Source organism: Mobula birostris, chromosome 20 (genome assembly GCF_030028105.1).
Source record: "Mobula birostris isolate sMobBir1 chromosome 20, sMobBir1.hap1, whole genome shotgun sequence".
Lineage (NCBI taxonomy): Eukaryota > Metazoa > Chordata > Chondrichthyes > Myliobatiformes > Myliobatidae > Mobula > Mobula birostris.
The window spans coordinates 16,056,444-16,076,835 of NC_092389.1; the positions used below are offsets into that span (position 1 = coordinate 16,056,444).

General features: G+C 42.7%; 1 protein-coding gene across 3 annotated transcripts in view; it reads left to right on the top strand.

Annotated features, from left to right (window-relative positions):
* The window catches only part of igsf9bb (immunoglobulin superfamily, member 9Bb), a 749,555-nt gene that overhangs the window by 562,057 nt on the left and 167,106 nt on the right, over positions 1-20,392 (top strand). For all 3 annotated transcript variants that reach the window (XM_072238319.1, XM_072238320.1, XM_072238321.1), the window contains exon 6: positions 4,901-5,042. In XM_072238319.1, coding sequence (XP_072094420.1) covers positions 4,901-5,042 — 142 coding nt within the window. The remainder of the gene's footprint in view (positions 1-4,900; positions 5,043-20,392) is intronic.

The window sequence follows — 20,392 nt, forward strand, 5'->3', positions numbered from 1 at the left end:
AGTTGTTGCTTGTGAGACAAACAAAAGTACCTCCACAACAGGGGTTCCCAAATCTTTTTTATGCCAAGGACGAATGCCATTAAGCAAGTGGTCTGTGGACCCCAGGTTGGAAACCCCTGCTCTAACCCAATACGTTACGGGCACACCCCCTACCCCGTACAGAAGACACTGCCCCAAGAAGGCAGCATCCATCATCAATGATCCCCACATCCAGACCATGGCATATTCTTGCAGCTACCATGAGGCAGGAGGTACAGAAGCCTGAAGTTGCACACCACCAGATTCAATAACGGCTGTTTCCCTTCAACCAACCAATTCTCGAACCATCCAGCACCACCCTAATCACTACAGTTAGGCAACACTGTGGCCATTTTGATCACTTTGCGCTACAATGAACTTGTTTATGTTTTGTTCTAATTGTGTTCTTTATCACAAAAATTGTGAACAATTTATGTTAACTTCATGTTTCTTTTGTGAATGCTACTTAGTCGGTGCTCTGTGTCTGTGATGTTGCTGTAAGCATGTTTTTCATCGCATCTGTGCATACGTGTACTTGCGAATATGAAATAAGCTTGACCTTGGCTTTGAACCAATTTATTCTCCATCAGGCCCCTCATGATAATAACCCCGACCCATGTCCTCTGTTAGATTCCCATCCTCTAATCATTACTTTTACCTGATTCCAATCCTTCTGCCAACTCTTTAAAGAACCAGGCCTCAATTGTGTAAACCAATTTCATATTCATCCTTCCATGTACCACCTCAACACAAGTACCACACCAAACTTGCAAGTTGTCCTATAATTCGCACACTGTATAATTGTGGATGTAGTCACGTGTCTTGCTTTCCACCCCACAAAGCAGATACTAGCATCAGAGTCAAAGGACTACACACTGAACCTTTTTGATTCTTCGACCGTGATTCCAGATTTGCACCTGCATTTGGATAAGAATCTAAGTGGTTAGGAAGTTTGCAGATGACCCTAAAATAAGTGGCACAGTAGACACTAAAAGACTGGGGAATGGCAAATGCACTTTAATTCAGATTAAGTGGAAAGTCAAATCGAGTTAGGATAGTCACAGTGAGCAACAGAGCCCTGGGTGTGTTATAGAACAGGGGACCTTGGAGTACAAGTACATGATTCGCTAAAGGTAGAGTCACAGGTAAACAGTGTGGTGAAGAAGGCTTTTGACATACTGCCTTCAAGGAATTGATTGTAAAACTTGGCAGGTAATGGTACGGGTGTATGGGACACCGGTGAGGGTGGAAGGAGTGTTATGTCAATTTTGGTCTCCCTGCTATAGGAAAGAGGTTATTAAAATGGAAAGAGTGTAGAAAAGACTTACAAGGATGCTGCCAAGAGATGAGGGACTGAGTTCTAGGGAGAGGCTGAACAAACTGGGACATTATTCCTTCGAGCATAGGAGACTGAGAGGTGATCTTATATAGAAAATCTTGAGAGGCATAGACATGGTAAATGCACTCAGTCTTTAACCAAGAGTTCGAGTATCCAAATTGGCTTAATCTAAGAGAGGAAATTTTTAAGAGGAATTTGAGGGGCAACCTTTTTACACAAAGTGTGATATCTATGTGAAATCAGTTGCCAGAAGAAGTTGAGGCTAGTACAACAACAACTTTTAAAAGACAGTTGGACTGGTACATGGATTGGAAAGTTCTAGAAAGTTATATATTAAATGCTGGCAAGTGGAACTAGCTTGGTTGTGGGCATCTTGGTCTGCATAGACCAGTTGGGTTGAGGCATTGGTTTCCATGCTGTGCGATTCTATGACTGTTGTGGTCCTTGCCTTATGTGCTTCTGAAACCGGGTCTGATAGCAGCTTGAGCCATTAGAAAAATACCTCCAGCAATGTAGCTGTGAAATGTATCCAGTTCTGGTCGCCTCACTATAGGAAGGATGTGGAAGCATTGGAAAGGGTACAGAGAAGATTTACCAGGATGCTGCTGGTTTAGAGAGTATGTATTATGATCAGAGATTAGGGAGCTAGGGCTTTACTCTTTGGAGAGAAGGAGGATGAGAGGAGACATGATAGAGGTGTACGAGATAATAAGAATAGATAGAGTGGATAGCCAGCACCTCTTCCCCAGGGCACCACTGCTCAGTAGGAGAGGACATGGCTTTAAGGTAAGGGGTGGGAAGTTCAAGGGGGATATTAGAGGAAGGTTTTTTACTCAGAGAGTGGTTGGTGCATGGAATGCACTGCCTGAGTCCGTGGTGGAGGCAGATACATCAGTGAAGTTTAAGAGACTACTAGACAGGTATATGGAGAAATTTAAGATGGGGGCTTATATGGGAGGCAGGGTTTGAGGGTCGGCACAACATTGTGGGCCAAAGGGCCTGTACTGTGCTGTACTATTCTATGTTCTATGTTCTATGAAACACTCCAGATTCACTGGTAGGAGAATCAAACCAATGCCATCGATCCGAGGCCAATGTCACCACTGTTGAGGTCCTAATCCAACACCAGATTCTCAAAACAGACACTCTATATGCTGTTGAAGAACTTTACCAGTGAACAGAGAAAATGATTCAATAACCTTCTGAAAACTAACTCAAAGTAGTGAAACATCTGCAGTATACTGGCTCTAATGAATCTTATGTCTATGACTGGACAGAGTGGAGAAGAAGTTTTCAGTATGTTAATTGGGAACCTCAAGGCCATACATCAGAAACAACCAGAAACTTGGCATAAATAGTGGAAAAGGTGTAACATTCATCCTATCAGCCTCCACCTGCCCCATCTATGAGAGTCTGCTGTTCCCACATTAGCCACCTTTGAACCACAAAGCTGGAGTAGAAGCAAGTCATTTGGAATCTCAAGGTGCTGCCTTGGAAGTAGAAGGAAAGACAGTTCAACATTCAGAACAATTTTTGGTGGTGGACAACACTGCAACTGATTACTGTTCTTCCGTGGGTAGCAGTGAATTATTAGGCAAATTGAACATTCCACCCGATGGATAATTGCTGTGTTTTCTTCATACATTTTTGATTCCTCAAGTTCCCTTACTATGTAAAGTTTGGAAGAAATCATTCACACCCTGTTGCAAACAAAATGAAATGATTTGAGGTTGGGGTAATCTCCACCATAATTCTCAAAATGTGTATGTCACTGACAAGTTTGCTTGGTCTCCAAGAGTAGGATTTGAACATATGAACAGCTAAACAGAACAACCTGGGCAAGTGCCCTGTAAATGCCAACAGCCTGTGAATAACCTGCTATTCTCTCATCACACAAAGAAGGTAACAGAGAGGTTTAAGACCATAAGACATAGGAGTAAAATTAGGCCATTCAGCCCATCGAGTCTGTGCCATCATTCCATCATGGCTGGACCTTGCTGCTAATGAACACTAATAGCAAACATTCAATATGGCTTAAGCATGTGTTTGACGATGCTATAGAAAACCATTGGCTTAGGTGGCCTTTTTTAGAGGCTTTCTCAAAGTAGTCCAGTTCCTGCTAAAACATTATCAGCTCATTGTATTCTCTAATGGATCTGTCTGATTCTTATCCTGTGGGCAATATGTCAACAAGTGAAACATGTTGTTGAGGGAGACCTGAAAGTGAGAGAAGCTTGCTCTGTGCCAGGAGATTACGTTATCTTCATTGAATACCCTGACATGGATGCAAAATGTATTTGTGAATGCTGTTGTCATAAACCTCTGTGTTACTTAATGAGGAACAGATTAATCTTGAATATTATGAGCGGGAGGAATGAATTAGTAGTTGCTTATGCTTTGGGAATATGAAGGAGAAGAAATCTGTTGAGGTTTGCGATGATTCCGAAGCATACTATTTACAATGCTTGAGCACGATTAGATATCAGAAAACAAAATTAATAAATTTCATAGGGTAATCAAAATTTAGGCAAAATACCAGATAAATAATAATTGCCTAGATGGTTCATTTTAACGCAAACAAGGTCAATACTAACACTAGTCTGAGTAATACAATAGGTAAAACAATGATCCGCAGCGTACAGAGCGGTAGGACTGAATATTTTCTGTGAGAAATAATGGGCTCGCAGTCAAGTTTATTGTTAAGGCTTTAAAAATCCTACCCAGGCTTTGGAGTTTAACAGATGAAGGTCACTGGGTAGGGCCATGATCAGAAAGTTCCAGAAAGAAGGTCAACAATTTTAATACCTTAATAAGGGTAGCAGCCTCTAGTTTACCATTTTTGTACATCTTTACCAAGTTTCCTGCAATGAATATCAGATCCAACAGGACCCGAATGAAATCGTACTTCAGTTTCTGGCTATTCTTGGCTATTCTTTGGGTCTCCAGTAAACTACAAGGTCAGGGTGAAAATGGTTCACAGTTCCTCGACTAACAGGCAATTGAAAATCCCTCTCCAGAAAGGTGACAGTCCGCCTTTAAGAAGAAGTCTGCTTTAATAAGATGGGCCCCTAATTCAGGCTGACTGACAGACAAGTCATTCTTGCCTGTCTGGTGGAGAGGCTGCAATAATCTGTAGCCATTTGAAGGAGGTATTGAACTGCCTAGCCACCTAATGGATTTTGCTGTATATTTTGAAGAGTTGCTGTGCCATGATTTGTTGGCTTCTCCAGTCAAAAGCACATAGTTTAGCAGCAATGAATTGCATGTATCAGTTCTGAGATCAGACCTAATCATTGAAAGGGCAAGGTAAGGACAGGTTTTTTTTAGTAAATTGAACTTGTCCTCACAAAGATAACCTTTTGCCCTATTGGAATGTTGCAGAAGAATTGCTGCATTTTTCACATATGGAACGTAAAAGTTACCTTTAGCATTCAATCAGTTATGGCTTTATTGTTAGCTGTGCTCCATTGTTTGAACAATTGGGTGATCTGTGTGATTACCTGTGGAATAATTAACTGACTAATGCATTCCTTTGTCTTCTAGGCCCGCCTTTTATCATCTCTCCACCAGAAAATATAACAGTGAACATATCTCAAGATGCCTTCTTCACCTGCCAAGCAGAAGCATGTCCCGAAAACCTAACTTACACCTGGCTCTGGGAGGACGAAAATGTCTTCTTTAAGAGGTAAAGTCATGATTGTGTTTTTATTCAATATTCTAGTTTCCAACCAGGCTGACATTCAAAAGCAGTTCCTAAACTATTTTGTAATAGTGCATATCTCTGGATTTGCCCAGTCTCCTGTCATTCTGATTGTGAAATGTCAAAGGCATCAGTATTGAACCCGCTATTAGATCAAGATTCAAAGATTCAAAGCATATTTATTATCAAAGAATGTATAAATTATACACCTTGAGATTTGTCCGCTTACAGGCAGCCACAAAGCAAGAAACCCAAATAATCAATTTAAAAAGAAGAAAGACCAAAAACCACTGCACAGAGAAAGGGGGAGAGAAAAAAAACACAAATCATGCAAACAATAGAAGCAAGCCAACGTCATTCTGAACGAGACTGTGTCCCAGATTTGCTCCCAGAGCAGCCGGAGGAGAGCCATCCCTCGGTCCCAGTTCACACCAGTGGGGCAAAAAAGCAGAGCAGCTGGATTAGTTCACAGCCTTGGCACTGCAGAGAAAGGATGAACATTCACGGGAGAGCGAGTGAAATCAGCTGGACCCTCAACTCCGTACCCGACACTTGGGCTTCCAGACTATCTGTGCTGGCCTTTTTAAATGTCCGAGCACCGGGTAGTGCTTTGCTCTTGGACCTGGACCCCGGCGCCACAATACGCTTGGTTTGCCCAGCCTGAAGCCATTCTTGACCTCACCAAATTGGCTTGGAACTCAGAGCGATCCAAACTCGCACCTGGGTTCGGTGCACAGGCATCAGAACTCTTCCACATTGACTCCTCTGCAAATCACTTACTTTATCTCTGGCAGCAGTTCCAACTCTGCCTGTGACCCCAGCTTGAACACGTTGCGCCTCACAATGTCCCAGCACAGCTCAACCCCGAACCAGCCTCACTGTCGCCTGCCTCCTCATTGTCTGCAGGGATATTTCACCACAATTTTCTTCAGAAAAGATGTTACAAGTAATGTTTTTCGTCAAATCTCTTGCTTTCCGAACTACCAGTAAGCTGTCGCATTTCTTTGGTAGCACCAAGTTATTCACAAATTAACTTAATGGTTTTTAATGAATTGATAGTGCAGCTTATCCAGGTTTGTTGATGTCAGTGAGGAAGTGAGGTGCAAGAAATTTGGACAAGTACTGAATGGGAGGGGTATGGAGGGCTATGATCCAGGTGCAAAATAGTTTGGTACAGGTTAGATGTGCCGAAGGGCCTGTTTCTGTTCTGTAGTTCTCTTGATTCTAAGTAAACATTCAGGTACAGGCAGCATAAATGGTATGTTGGTTATGTCAAGGGACCTGGGATATGAAGTCTTGCTGAGATTATACAGTGGTTTTGGTAAATCCACACTTGAGGCACCAGGTACAGTTTTGACCTCCACGCAGAATGAAGCATCACTTGTATAGAAACAGAGCAGCACCAATTCACTGGATTGAATCCTAAATTGAAGGATTTATCCTATGAAGAAAGTTTAGCTATGAAGGGCATCTATGTCTAACTGTTTGAAAGCAAGGTTATAAAAACACAAACTGAGTGTCATATTAATATGGTTGTCTGCACTGAGGATGGAGCATAGCATACTGATCTTTCTTTATTTGGCTTTCATTGTTGTTGCAACACCAGACTATATATAACTTGGCAGTGTGTCTGACAATTGACCCTCATATGAGTGAGTATTCACTGACTGTTCATCATGTGAATCATCAGAGTCAGGGCTGACCCTTTATTCAAACAGTTGGGGATATCAATGCAGCCACGTAGGAGCAGGAGGCATTGCTTTGTAATCAGACTTGGGAAGTTTTGGTTGATTGTACTGCATTGAGCAATTACGTTATTTTAGCTTCTAATCCATTTCATAATAATGGGTTGGTTTGACATAATTAAACATTGTTTGACAATATAATCAATTGGTCTTTGAATTGATATTAAATTATTTTAATCTGTGTGCTCCCTCCTGGATGCAGACAGCCACAGTTTTGTGAGGGTCACTGTGTGGTTATTTTTTAATTTCACCTTTACTTCAAACCTGGAATTTCCCCCATAAGCCCAAGTGAAGGTTTGCTTTCTGTGTAAATGCGAGAGTTGCTGTAGATGTTGGAAATTCAGAGTAACACACCAAAATGCTGGAGGATCTCAGCAGGTCAGGCAGCATCTATGGATAAGGAATAATCAGTCGACGTTTCAGGCCGAGACTCTCATCTGGATATTTTATGCTTTATGTGTTCTGTGCAATAAGATTGTATGTGTCCCTTCTGAATGGGCTTATAATTCTATTGCATTGTGAAAACCAATATTCACAGCAAATTCATTGCTGAAGTCCAAGACTTGGGAGTCAACACCTCCCTCTGCAACTGGATCCTTTACTGATTGTGGTCTGTTGGTCAAGAAGTAAAATAGGTACCAACAGCTCTGCCATGATTACTCTCGTCACTGATGCCCCACAAGGCTGCCTCGGCAGGCTCCTCCTGTACTCCCTGTCTCTTGCAAAAACGCCATCCCCTTCTCGCAATTCCTCTGTCTCTGCCGCATCTGCTCTCAGGATGAGACTTTTCATTCTAGGACGAGGGAGATGTCCTCCTTTTTTAAAGAAAGGGGCTTCCCTTCCTCCACTATCAACTCTGCTCTTAAACGCATCTCCCCTATTTCACGTACATCTGCTCTCACTCCATCCTCCCGTCACCCCACTAGGAATAGGGTTCCCCTGGTCCTCACCTACCACCCCACCAGCCTCCGGGTCCAACATATTATTCTCCGTAACTTCTGCCACCTCCAACGGGATCCCACCACTAAGCACATCTTTCCCTCCCCCCCCCCCACTTTCCGCAGGGATCGATCCCTACGTGACTCCCTTGTCCATTCGTCCCCCCCATCTCTCCCCACTGATCTCCCTCCTGGCACTTATCCTTGTAAGCGGAACAAGTGCTACACATGCCCTTACACTTCCTCCCTTACCACCATTCAGGGCCCCAAACAGTCCTTCCAGGTGAGGCAACACTTCACCTGTGAGTCGGCTGGGGTGATATACTGCGTCCGGCGCTCCCGATGTGGCCTTTTATATATTGGCGAGACCCGACGCAGACTGGGAGACCGCTTTGCTGAACACCTACGCTCTGTCCGCCAGAGAAAGCAGGATCTCCCATTGGCCACACATTTTAATTCCACATCCCATTCCCATTCTGACATGTCTATCCACGGCCTCCCTACTGTAAAGATGAAGCCACACTCAGGTTGGAGGAACAACACCTTATATTCCGTCTGGGTAGCCTCCAACCTGATGGCATGAACATCGACTTCTCTAACTTCCGCTAATGCCCCACCTCCCCCCCGTACCCCATCTGTTACTTATTTTTATACACACATTCTTTCTCTCACTCTCCTTTTCCTCCCTCTGTCCCTCTGACTATACTCCTTGCCCATCCTCTGGGTTCCGCCCCCTTGTCTTTCTCCCCGGACCTCCTGTCCCATGATCCTCTCATGTCCCTTTTGCCAATCACCTGTCCAGCTCTTGGCTCCATCCCTCCCCCTCCTGTCTTCTCCTATCATTTCAGATCTCCCCCTCCCCCTCCCACTTTCAAATCTCTTACTCACTCTTCCTTCAGTTAGTCCTGACGAAGGGTCTCAGCCTGAAACGTCGACTGTACCTCTTCCTAGAGATGCGGCCTGGCCTGCTGCGTTCACCAGCAACTTTGATGTGTGTTGCTCCCTGTACACTCGTGACTATGTGGACAGATTCAGCTCTAGCTCTACCTACAAGTTTGCAGATGATTCCACTGTACTGGGCAGCATCTCAAATAACAAGGGATTGGTGTTCAGGAAGGAGGTAGAGAGCTTACTGACATGGTGCAATGACAATAACTTTCCCCTCAGTGTCAGCAAGACAAAAGAGCCGGTCATTGACTTCGGGAGGGAGGGAGGAAGGGCTCCTGAGATACAGAGTGTTAAGAGCTTCAAGTTCCTAGGAATGAGCACCTCCTATCCTAGTCCAACCATGTACAGAAGATGCTTTTGGATTAAGGTCTAAATGGTAATTTTTCTTGTAATTTAAATTTCTTTATGCTTGCTTATATATTGGTATAATCACTTGTTTGTCAGTAAATACTCAGTGGATTTAAGTAATTTGTAGTAGAGCTGGTTCAGTAACTTTTGTAGCTTCCTTGTCTAAAGCCTTGTCACACTGTAAATCGAAATGTTTCATTGGCTGTTCTTAGTAAGGAATTTTCTTATCTATCTAGTTTGAGCTAGTTTTCAGTATAAGCCAATTAGGACTTCTTTATTCTTCATCTTTTCTTTGTCTTTTTTTGGTTCTTACAGTGATTACTGTTATTTCTTAGTTTTGAACATCTCATAAAATGCTGTAACCATAAGATAAGGCGGCACAGTAGCATAACAATTAGCACAACGCTTTCCAGTACCACCGACCAGGGTTTAATTCCCGCTGCTGTCTGTAAGGAGTTTTTATGCTCTCCCTATGAACGTATGGGTTTCTTCCCAAAGGCATAGTGGTCGGTAGGTTAATTGGTCATTGTAAACTGTCCCTTGATTAGCCTAGAGTTAAATCGGGGATTACTGGGCGGCGCGGCTCGAAGGACTAGAAGGGCCTATTCCGCGCTCGATCTCAATAAATAAATAATTAAATTTACACCTCATTCTTGACTTCCAAAGAACCCTCTGGACAATAGCATCTCCAGATCAAACAATGCCATCACTAAGAAGGTTCACAAATGCCTCTACTTCCTTAGGAGGCTAAAGAAATTTGGCATGTTCCCTTTCACCTCCACCAATTTTGCTCCACCACAAAATGTATCCTATCTGGATACATCATGGCTCAGTACGGCAACTACTCTGCCTGTGACTACTAGAAACTGCAGGAGCAATTGATGATAAGATGAACTCTTGACCTCAAACTTACCTTGCTATGATCCTGAACCTTATTGTCTACCTGCACTGTTTTTTCTGTAACCGTTACACTTCATTCTGCATTCTGTTCTTGCTTACTTTGCTCTACCTCAATAAACTGTGTAATGAATTGAGCTGTATACACAGTTTATAAGACAAGCTTTTCACTATACCCCAGTACGTGTGATAATAAGAAATCAATTCCAATTCCAATTCTGTATTCATTTTTTATAATGCCAACTAGGAAAGTAGGAGTTGTTGCATTGTGATGAAGAGGCGTTGCCAGGTTGGGAGTACCAGGATTTGAACCCACTGTTGATGAAGCAGTGATGTGTTTCTGAGGCAGGTTGGTGTGTAGCTCTGAGGGGGGCCTGCAGGTAATGATGTTCTCCTGCACCCGCTGCCCTTCTTTTCCCTGGTGGTAGAGTTTAGGGGTTTGGAAGGTACAGTATAGTCACATTTCCGTGCAAGAGAAGCTCATTGCACAAAGGACAGCAAGTAGATGAATTGACTATTCCTTCAGCCAATGAAGAATCAGTCCATCCGGTATTATGGCGGATTTTGTTAATGGCAGTCTGCATTCACCACGTTGAGAGAGAGAGAGAGATTGTCAGTATGTGTTTATTTATTTTATTGAGATACAGCGTGAAACAGGCCCTTCCAGTTCTTCAAGCTCTGCCACCAGCAACCCACCGATTTAACCCTACCCTAATCATGGGACAGCTTACAGTGACCAATTAACCTACTAACTGGTACATCTTTGAACTGTGGGAGAAAACTGGAGCACCCAGAGGAATCCTACCTGTTTCATGGGGAGTACGTACACATTGCTTATAGAGCACACCAGGATTGAACTCTGATCTCTGAACTCCAAGCTGTCATTGCGTCATGCTAGCTGCTACGCCACCGTGATTGTCAAGTTCAGAGGCAAATTAATGGTTCAGATGAAATGACAGAGTTTAGTGAATCCAGGTTTGCTGATGGTACAGAACTCAATGAGAAAGTGTGATGGAGGAGAGAAGTATTGAAGACAAGCATGTGCTTTTGACCCACAGGCTAATTTTGGTTCAGCAACAACATGGGTGGCCAGATGCCAGACGTCAGCAAGTGCACACAGTGCATGAAAATGAAATAAACTGTTGATTCTAAGAATCTGGGGAAAAAAGCAGAAAATACCAGAAACACTCAGTAGATGAGGTAGAACCTGTGGAAAGAGAGACAGAGTGAAAAAAAGCAGTCTTCTGATGAAACATTCATTCTTGCTCTTTTCACACATGCTGCCTGACCTGCTTGTTTCCAACATTACCTGTTTTATAGCAAACATAAACCTACTGTCTCCTCCCAAATATGTGATTATAAATTTTAAATGTATCTGAGTTCTTGACAGATACATGAATTGTTGATCATTAAACTTGTTTCGCCATCGCAAGACCATAAGATATAGGAGCAGAATCAGGCCATTTGGCCCGTCGAGTCTGCTCTTCCATTTCACCATAGCTGATTTCTTTTCCCTCTGAACCTCATCATCCTGCCTACTCCCTGTAACCTTTGACATCTTTACTAATCGAGAACCTATCAACTTCCGCTTTAAATATATCCAGTAACTTGGCCTCCACAGCTGTTTGGGGCAATGAATTCCACAGATTCACCACCCTCAGGTGGAAGACATTCTTCCTCATCTTTGCTCCAAAGGGATGAGCTTCTATTCTGAGGCTGTGTTCCCTGCTCCTAGACCCTCCCACCAATAGAAGCATCCTCTCCACCTAGGCCCTTCAACATTTAGTAGATTTCATAATTACTCTTGTATTATTGTCCAATTCTGGGAGACAGGGGATGTCCATGTAATTGGTGGCAATCCAGCTGGGAATGTGATAAAACTGACCTACAAAAAAAATGCTATTCTCAAATTCCATGAGAACGTGCAAGGATGGCTGCCCAGGAGAAAACCCTATGAACTTCCTACTATTTGCAGTTTTAGAATATGGTATCTGACCTACATTTTTAAAATCAATTAAGTGCAAAGAAAACTGCAGATTTCTGCCTTAAAACATTTTGATGGTGGAGTGTAGTGCTAGCTGGTGATTTTGTTATGCGTTACTTTCCCACTGTCCGATTTGCACAGAACATATTAATCCCGAGTAACTGCTCAATCTAGAATGTTTCCATATCCACTCAATATACTGATCTATGTTTATTTTTGGTGTCATTCAACTTCTCACTGGTCCATTTAAAATAATCTCATAATTGGAGGAGCTAATGAATCTCGTACCACTCTGATCTTCCTTGCCTCCCTCTCTTAATAATCTTGGCGTGGGAGCAGGCAGCCTGAGTGAAAGGTGAATATTGGCTATTGGTTTTCTTCAAAGCACCAGAACCTCTGTTCTATGCTCAATAGTTCCTTTCTTCAGTAGTTTACCAGCAAGCAATAATAGACACATGTTCTTCATTTTCTCTAATGTAAAGGAGGAGGCCATTTGATCTTTCTGATTTTGAGGCTCTGCTGCTTCTGACTATTCCTATCAGCCATGTTCCTCCACTAATTTCCCTATAACCTATTCCCTCTCACATGTCCACCAACTCTCTCCAATTCTCCTACCACCCAGCTATACAAGGGATTGATTTATAGCAGGCAATTGAACTACCAGTCAGCACATCTTTGGGATGTGGGAACAAACCAGAGCACCTGGGGTAAACCCATTTTGTCACAGTGACAGTAAGAAACTCAGTGACGTGGCATCTGCGGTCAGGACTGTATCTGCATCCCTAGATCTCTGAACAGCCTACCAATTTTGGTTAATGTTCATCCAGTGAGTGTATGCTCAACAGAATTCTATTCTGCAGCTCCTTCTCCTGAACAACATAGAGTCATGGGGTCACAGAGACCAGTACACTAATCCTACATTAAATCATTCTTTTCCCTCCAACCTTCTCAGCTCCTCCATGGTTTCAACATACTAGAGGCAATTTACAGTGGCTAACTAATCTATCAACCTGCATATCTGTGTCTGCGAGCTCCATGACGTTTCTCTCCGCCGTGGGATGAACTGCGTCTGAGGCTGTGGGACTGCTCCAGGCTTTGTGTCTATGGACTCGCTTTCATTCTGAATGCTGTTGCTTACTTTTTTGTTTGTGCGATTTTTTTTTTTTTTTACTCTGTCTGTTGGTCTTTTTTTTAATGGATTCTTTCAGGTTTCTGGTTTCGCGGCTGCCTGTAAGGAGATGAATCTCAAGGTTGTATAATGTATACATACTTTGATAATAAATGTACTTTACATTTTTGAACTTAGAAATTAGAGCAGCCCAAAGTAATCCTTGTGGTCACAGGGAGACCATTCAAAGCCTGTTTGACCACTATATAGTTGTCATTCTTTATTAAGTACATTTGGGCAATATGTATCCAGTCAACACAACCACGCAGTATAAATCTACCTCTCTGTCTGTCTATCTCATCATTGCATCAAGATTTCTGTTATTTGCGTGGTTGTGTTGACTGGCTCCTGGATATGTACTGCCCAAATGTACTTAATAAACACACTGAGTACAGAGGAAAACCTAGCAATTCATCTGTGGTGAGGGAATACCAACGGCCTTTTCAACCGTACCCTCGCACTATTATAATCACGCTAAGCTGTTGCACTTGAAGAGTCCACAGGTGTGAATGGTAGTCCTTGTACCCCAGGTCTCATCCCTCCTCTGACAATTGAAGCTGTCTGATACACAGGCTCTCTCAGGATGAATGGATTATATGTGTGCCTTCCCTGTCAGGAAATTCATCTCATGATCCATGACAAGCTGCACAATGAACAGTGAAACCTTTTCTCTTGGTGAAAAGATTTGTTTCTTGGCAGGGGGACTAAGAGGCAGATGAATCCAGTCACTGGATGTTTGTACTCTTGGAAGCCCGAAACACCGTCAAATCCAGTGCTTGAGAAATCACCTGTTCCTGGCTGAATCACAGCTAGAGAACTCGCATCTGCCTTAACACAGTACCTGGGTAACCTCGCTGCATTAGATTTTAGATTTCAGATTTCTATATCACATGTACTGTATATCAAAACATACAGTAAAATGTGTTGTTTGCGTAAACAACCAGCACACCGAAGGATGTGCTGGGGGCATCTCGCAAGTGTCACCACTCATTCCAGCGCCAACATAGCCTGCCCACAATGCTTGACAGAACCACACTGAACACAACAAAACAGAACTATACTGAGAGAGAAAGTAACAACAGCAAAGCAAGCCCCGTTCTTCCCTCCCACTGGACTTCGAATGTGGAGAGACTGGGAATTCTGGCCTGTCCTCTAATTTGTCCCCAAACCCTAACCTGATCCCTAAATCCCCTCTCTGTCCACAAAACCATCTCTACAAACCTAAAAAACAACTAAGTCTGAGACACAACCTCAATGGAGACTGCAGCTCGGCACTATCTTGAAAAAAAGTACAGTTTTAGAATTGCATCCACTTTCGTTTGTAAAAAACCTATAAAAAGGGATCTCTTTTTTTTACAAATAAATTAAATTAGAATTAAGGGGTTGTAAAGAGTTCAAGTGGATTTCCTGATTCACATAAATGTTAGATTGAATTAAATATTTTATTGTGCAAATTTGTAAACGTCAATGTACCAGAATGCAGTAGCGCTTCAGTTAGAATTAAACGATAGCTGGGTAGGAGAATCACAGTCATAAAACACATAACATTTGTCAGTAAGCTAATAAAGATTCTTAATGGGATATTTTAGAAGTGTTCTTCTCAGCTCAGCTCCAGGAGGTGGCCGGTTTCAGCACTGAAGAGACTTATTGAATTGCATCATCTGTTTTATGTCTGTTCTACATCAGAATTGCAACAGCTTCTTATATAAACGTGAACTTTCCACATGCGCCATTTCAATGAATCCCAGAACATTATGACAGAAAAACAGATCATTTGGTTTCTCAGCTCATCTTGTTGTAATCCATCATAAGACTCCTTTTTTAATTCCACACTGAGCAAAGGAGGATCACGAAGCTAATAAAGAAAGGCAAGGCAGAATATGAAATTAAACTGGCAAGGAACATGCTAGTGAACCGTAAATCTTTGATAGGCATGTTAAAAAAAGACTGGCAAAGGCAAATATTGGTCCTGTACAGACAGAGACAAGAGAATTTATAGTGGCAATCCAGAAAATGACTGAGGAATTTTGCATTTACTTTCTCCCCATCGTCACCAAAGAAGACATAAGTACTAGAGAGAACCATTGGTAACAGAGAACCAATGGTCTAGAATGAACTGAAGGAAATGAGTGTTAGGGGGGAAAAGTGCCAGAGAAGGGAATGAAATCTGATAAACCCCAAAGGACCCATTGTTTTACCTGCCAGCATTTTGTAAGAGGTAGTGATGAAATCTGTGCGGATTGGTGATAACATATCCTCCTCACTGACCATCAACACTGACGCACCTTAGGGGTGTGTGCTTAGCCCACTGCTCTACTCTCTATATACACATGACTGTGTGGCTAGGCATAGCTCAAATACCATCTATAAATTTACTGACGATACAACCATTGTTGGTAGAATCTCAGGTGGTGACAAGAGGGCGTACAGGAGTGAGATATGCCAACTAGTGGAGTGGTGTCACAGCAACAACCTGGCACTCAATGTCAGTAAGACGAAAGAGCTGATTGTGGACTTCAGGAAGGGTAAGATGAAGGAACACATACCAATCCTCATAGAGGGATCAGAAGTGGAGAGAGTGAGCAATTTTAAGTTCCTGGGTAGCAAGATCTCTGAGGATCTAACCTGGTCCCAACATATTGATGTCGTCATAAAGAAGGCAAGACACCGTCTATACTTTATTAGGAGTTTGAAGAGATTTGGCATGTCAACAAATACACTCAAAAACTTATATAGTTGTACCATGGACACCATTCTGACAGGCTGCATCATTGTCTGGTATGGGGTTGGGGGGCTACTGCACAGGACTGAAAGAAGCTGCAGAAGGTTGTAAATCTAGTCAGCTCCATCTTGGGTACTAGTTTCAGGGAGCGGTGTCTCAGAAAGATAGCATCCATTATTAAGAACCTCCAGCCAGGGCATGCCCTTTTACCATCAGGTAGGAGGTACATAAGCCTGAAGGCACACACTCACCAATTCAGGAACAGCTTCCTCCCCTCTGCCATACGATTCTTAAATGGACGTTGAACCCTTGGACACTACATCACTTTTTTTAATATACAGTATTTCTGTTTTTGCACATTTTTTAATCTATTCAATATATATATAATTGATATACTTGTTCATTTATTATTATTATTATATATTTTTCTCTCTCTGCTAGACTGAAACATTGGTTCTGTTTCTCTTTCCTGACCTGGTAGCTTTTCCGATATCTTCTGTTTCGGTTCTGAATAGGACTGAAGATGATTTATGAAACAAAACTCATGATTGACTATTTAATAGAGTCATAAGGTCATAGGTAGGTACAACACAGAAACAGGTGGACTATTTAACCTGTTTACTCCCATTGACCTGCACCTGGACCATAGCCCTACCATCCATGTTCCTATCCAGACTTCTCTTAAACATTGAAATCAAGCTCACAAAGCACCACTTCTGCTGACAGCTCGTTCCACACTCTCACAACCCTCTGAGTGAAGAAGTTTCCCCTCATGTTCCCCATAAACATTTCACATTCCACCCTCAACCCATGACCTCTGCCCAATCTCAGTGGGAAAAGCTTGCTTGCATTTGCCCTATCTATACCCCTCATAATTTTGTATACCTATCTGTACTGGAGGTTGTTGAGAAGTGATTAGTTGAGTGGATAAAGGGAAACCTAATGCAATATCATAGAGTCACCGAGCACAGGCATGAGCCCTTCGGGCCACATGTTCATGCTGACATTAAGTATTTGGATTTTGATAAGGTTAATGCCAAGTCATTCGGGAGGTTGGTTGACAAGGTCAGGACTCCTAGAACTGCAGGTAATATCCTGACATGAATTGTGAATTGATTATTAAAGAGAAAGAAATCAGTGGGAATAAAGTTCCAAATTCAAAGTAAATTTAACATCAAAGTACATGTATGTCACCAGATACAACCCGGAAATTCACTTTCTTGCAGGCGTACTCAATAAATCCAATAACCATAGAACCATAGAATAGAACAGCACATTACAGGCCCTTCGGCCCACGATGTTGTGCCGACCCTCAAACCCTGCCTCCCATATAAGCCCCCACCTTAAATTCCTCCATATACCTGTCTAGTAGTCTCTTAAACTTCACTAGTGTATCTGCCTCCACCACTGACTCGGGCAGTGCATTCCACGCACCAACCACTCTCTGAGTAAAAAAACCTTCCTCTAATATCCCCCTTGAACTTCCCACCCCTTACCTTAAAGCCATGTCCTCTTGTACTGAGCAGTGGTGCCCTGGGGACGAGGCGCTGGCTATCCACTCTATCTATTCCTCTTATTATCTTGTACACCTCTATCATGTCTCCTCTCATCCTCCTTCTCTCCAAAGAGTAAAGCCCTAGCTCCCTAATCTCTGATCATAATGCATACTCTCTAAACCAGTCAGCATCCCGGTAGATCTTCTCTGTACCCTTTCCAATGCTTCCACATCCTTCCTACAGTGAGGCAACCAGAAATGGACACAGTACTCCAAGTGTGGCCTAACCAGAGTTTTATAGAGCTGCATCATTACATCACGACTCTTAAACTCTATCCCTCGACTTATGAAAGCTAACACCCCATAAGCTTTCTTAGCTACCTTATCCACCTGTGAGGCAACTTTCAGGGATCTGTGGACATGTACCCCCAGATCTCTCTGCTCCTCCACACTACCAAGTATCCTGCCATTTACTTTGTACTCTGCCTTGGAGTTTGTCCTTCCAAAGTGTACCACCTCACACTTCTCCGGGTTGAACTCCATCTGCCACTTCTCAGCCCACTTCTGCATCCTATCAATGTCTCTCTGCAATCTTTGACAACCCTCTACACTATCTACAACACCACCAACCTTTGTGTCATCTGCAAACTTGCCAACCCACCCTTCTACCCCCACATCCAGGTCGTTAATAAAAATCACGAAAAGTAGAGGTCCCAGAACAGATCCTTGTGGGACACCACTAGTCACAGCCCTCCAATCTGAATGTACTCCCTCCACCACCAACCTCTGCCTTCTGCAGGCAAGCCAATTCTGAATTCACCTGGCCAAACTTCCCTGGATCCCATGCCTTCTGACTTTCTGAATAAGCCTACCGTGTGGAATTATGACCATAATAGAATCAATGGAAGACCACAGCCACCAGGTCAGGCGAGCAGTGTGCAAAAGACAACAAACTGTGCAAATACAAGAGATAAAAAGTAATAATAAATAAGAAATAAATAACAAGAAAGTGAGATGAAGAGTCCTTGAAAGTTGTACGAACTGTTCAGTGATGCGGCGAGTGAAGTTAGCCCCTTTGGTTCAAGAGCCTGATGGTTAAGAGGTAGCAACTGTTCCTAAACCTGGTGGTGTGAGTTCTGAGGCTCCTATACACTCCTGCTGATGACAACAGTGTAAAGAGGTCACAACCTGGGTGGTGGGGGTCCTTGATGATAGATGCTGCTTTCTTGCGACAGTACTTTGTCTGGATGTGTTCAATGATGGGGAGGGCTTTACCTGTGATGGACTGGGTTGTATCCACTACTTTTTTGTAGGATTTTCTGTTCAAGGGCATTTGTGTTTCCCAGCCAGGATGTGATGCAGCCAGTCAGTTTACTCTCCACCACACGTCTATAGAAGTTTATCAGAGTTTTAGATGTCATGCCGAATCTACACAAACATCTCAGGAAGTAGAGGCACTGCCTTGCTTTCTTTGTAATTGCACTTACGTGCCAGGCCCAGGCCAGGTCCTCTGAAATAATAACACTGAGGAAATTAAAGTTGCTGACCCTCTCCATCTCTGGTCCCACAATGAGGACTGGCGGCTCCTTGGTCTTGCTGACATTGGGTAAGGGTTTGTTGTTGTGGCACCACTCAGCCAGATTTTCAATCTCTCTCCTATATGCTGATTCATCACCACCCTTGATTTGACCAACAACAGTGGTGTCATCGGCCAACGTGAATATGGCATTGGAGCTGTGCTTAGCCTCACAGTCACAAGTGTAAAGTGAGTGGAGCAGGGGGCTAAGCACACAGCCTTGTGGTGCACCCGTGCTGATGGAGATTCTGGAGGAGGTGTTGTTGACAATCTGAACTGACTGGGGTCTGCAAGTGAGGAAATTGAGGATCCAATTGCACAAGGAGGCATTAAGGCCAAGGTCTTGAAGCTTATGGATTAGTTTTGAGAGGATGGAAGTATTGAATGCTGAGCTGTATTCAATAAAGAGCATCATTGCTGTCCAGATGACCATCGCCATCATGAAAATTATATTTTTCTCAGGTTGGCAGCCAATACCTAGTGAGATATTACAATAAGCAGTGCTTTGACCTCTTTTATTTACAATCTACAACATTGATTTGGCTAAGGTTGGGGTTTTCCTGATGATATAAAATCAAGGAGGATGTCAGGCCTTTTTAGGGGATATAGATTAGATGAGTTTGTGGGTAAAAATGTGGGAGAAACAATATAATATGAAATCAACCGCATTTATGCATAAAACCATAAAGTAATATTATTTTTGAAATAGTGAGAGGTTAGGTAATGTTCATGTTCAAATTGACTTTATTGTCCTGTACGCAAGTCACTGAAGGCCAACATGAACGCGTGGCAAGCAGTTAGGAAAGCAGTATGTATACTGGTCTTTATTAAAACTGGATTTAAATACAGACTTAAGTTGCCTAATTCCATTTCTATCGGGCCTTAATGAGACTACAACTGGAGTACTGGTCCTTTACCTAAAAATTGATACAGTTGCCACAGGGTAGACCTAACTTTTATTCTTCAGAGTTCAAAACAGTGAGGGAAAATCTCATTGAAACTGACAGGTACTTGCAGGGCTTGTCAGCCTGGATGCACAGAGGATGTCTACTCTGGTTGAGGGGTACCAGACCATGGATCATAGTCACAGAGTCATGATTGTGATGAGGAGAAAGCTATTCTCCCAAAGGCCAGTGAATCTTTTGAAATTTCCGGCCTTAGGCTGTTGTTGAAAGTTCTCTCATGCAGTTCAATCAAGCAGAGATCAATATATTTTTTAGATAGTAAGAGAATCAAGATCAATAACAGAAAGAGTAATTGGTATTTCAAGTCTACATCATAATATTTTGTTTCATATCTTTTTACTTTAAACTGCATCTGCCCCAAAACTGCAAATCTGACATATCTGCCAACCGCCTCACCTATGTGTTGTCCACAATCTTTTAAAATCTTCATCGCCCTTCACAATTTGATGTTGTTGCCTCAATCTGCCGTGCAGGCATATTATGTAAGGTGTAAATAAAAACAGTCCAAAAAGACAGCAATGCACACAAAATGTGGAGGAACTCAGCGGG